Source organism: Lethenteron reissneri, unplaced genomic scaffold (assembly GCF_015708825.2).
Source record: "Lethenteron reissneri isolate LAM-NWPU_2019-01 unplaced genomic scaffold, ASM1570882v1 scaffold_813, whole genome shotgun sequence".
In the NCBI taxonomy this organism is placed as follows: Eukaryota; Metazoa; Chordata; class Hyperoartia; order Petromyzontiformes; family Petromyzontidae; genus Lethenteron; species Lethenteron reissneri.
This window is the reverse complement of record NW_026892344.1, coordinates 1,810-3,992: the sequence shown is the minus strand read 5'-3', so window position 1 is coordinate 3,992 and position 2,183 is coordinate 1,810. Positions and strand designations below refer to the sequence as shown.

The 2,183-nt window shown below is 60.1% G+C and overlaps 1 protein-coding gene across 1 annotated transcript; it reads right to left on the bottom strand.

The window, feature by feature from the left end:
- Nucleotides 1-233: 233 nt before the first annotated feature.
- LOC133340141 (dnaJ homolog subfamily B member 1-like) lies at nucleotides 234-1,452 on the bottom strand (the record flags this gene model as incomplete). Its single annotated transcript, XM_061548204.1, has 2 exons — nucleotides 975-1,452; nucleotides 234-739 (listed from the first exon to the last, which is right to left on the bottom strand). A coding segment is annotated over exon 2 (197 nt), but the record flags the coding sequence as incomplete, so codon positions are not given.
- Between the last annotated feature and the right edge of the window lie 731 nt (nucleotides 1,453-2,183).

Below are 2,183 nucleotides of genomic sequence, written 5' to 3'. Positions count from 1 at the left end.
ATACCCCTGTAACTACCCCCCCTACACTACCCCCCTGTTATACCCCCCCTACACTAACCCCAGTGTACTTACACCTGTACTAACCACTACTTCACTAACCCCCTGTACTACCCCCACCATACCCCTGTACAGTATACCCCCCCCCCCTCACAACTACCCCCCCACCACCTAACCCCTGGCCCACCCACCCTGGAAGCCGGGGAGGCCCCACCCGCAACCTTCCTCGACTGTACGAGTCGTAGACGCGGCGGCGCTCGGCGTCGCTCAGCACCTCGTAGGCCTCGGCCACCTCCTTGAAGCGCTCCTCGGCCCCGGGCGCCTTGTTCTTGTCCGGGTGGAACTTGAGCGCCATCTTCCTGTACGCCTTCTTCACGTCCTCGTCGCTCGCATCCCGCGCCAGGCCAAGCGTCTTGTAGTAGTCCTTCGACATCGCGGCCACGGGATACCTACTGCGGCTGCCGCGGATTTCTAGCGCAAGACTGCTTCCCCGCCTTGTCGCAGATACCCACTGCGGCTGCCGCGGATTTCTAGCGCAAGACTGCTTCCCCGCCTTGTCGCAGATACCCACTGCGGCTGCCGCGGATTTCTAGCGCAAGACTGCTTCCCCGCCTTGTCGCAGATACCTACTGCGGCTGCCGCGGATTTCTAGCGCAAGACTCCTTCCCCGCCTGTCGCAGATACCTACTGCGGCTGCCGCGGATTTCTAGCGCAAGACTCCTTCCCCGCCTGTCGCAGATACCTACTGCGGCTGCCGCGGATTTCTAGCGCAAGACTCCTTCCCCGCCTTGTCGCAGATACCTACTGCGGCTGCCGCGGATTTCTAGCGCAAGACTCCTTCCCCGCCTTGTCGCAGCTACCTACTGCGGCTGCCGCGGATTTCTAGCGCAAGACTCCTTCCCCGCCTGTCGCAGATACCTACTGAGGCTGCCGCGGATTTCTAGCGCAAGACTCCTTCCCCGCCTTGTCGCAGATACCTACTGCGGCTGCCGCGGATTTCTAGCGCAAGACTCAGCCGCTACTGCTGCCTGCGGCAAATCCAACTGCTTTACGCGGCTGCCGCGGATTTCCAACGCGGCCGCTGTTATTACTGCGGCTGCCGCGGATTTCTAAACCCTCTGTTCTTCTGTGCAGCCCACTGCATCAAAACAAACCCCCCCGAATAGTGAATCCCTCCCGACGCCAACAACGTACGCCTGTTAGAATTGCTACGGTATTCCGCAACGATACGTTACATTTGTGAAAGCGCGCTATTTGTTTCTAATCTATATATATAACAGGTTTATAAAAAAAAATTGACAATCGCATGAACTCGACGGAAATAAGTTTTTTTAATATTTAATAAAGTTAAATATTTAAAAAAGCGCCACTTTGCTTGCTTGTCGCGACGTCTCCGCGGCGACAGCGACGGACGCCCTAAGGCCTCGCAAGGCGCTCGCTGCTGCTAGCCGAGTGGCGGGGTGGGGGGCGTGCAGCCCGCCTTTATATAGACGGGGCGGGGTGAGGGGGGCGCCCTGACGTCACGTCCGTGAACCGTCCAGAACGTGCGCGAGACGTCCCTCGCGTGTCGTCACTTCCGCCCGCGGCCACCTGCCCCCCCCCCCGCCGCCAACTCCCCACGCGGCAACCGTAGAACGTGGGATCCCCCCCACCAGCACAACAACAACAACAATACAGCCACAACAACTTGGGACACCACCACAACAACAACACAGCCACAACAACTTGGGACACCACCACCACCACACAGCCACAGCACGTGGGACCCCCCCCACCACCACCACAACAACAACAATAATACAGCCACAACAACTTGGGACACCACCACCACCACACAGCCACAGCACGTGAGACCCCCCCACCACCACCACAACAACAACAATACAGCCACAACAACTTGGGACACCACAACCACAGCACGTGTGGACCCCCCCCCCACCACACAGCCACAGCACGTGGGACTCCCCCCCCCCACCACCACAACAACACAGCCACAGCACGTGGAACCCCCCCCCCCCACCACCACAACAACACAGCCACAGCACGTGGAACCCCCCCCCCCACCACCACAACAACACAGCCACAGCACGTGGAACCCCCCCACCACCACCACACAGCCACAGCACGTGGGACCCCCCCCCCCCCCCACCACCACAACAACACAGCCACAGCACGTGGAACCCCCC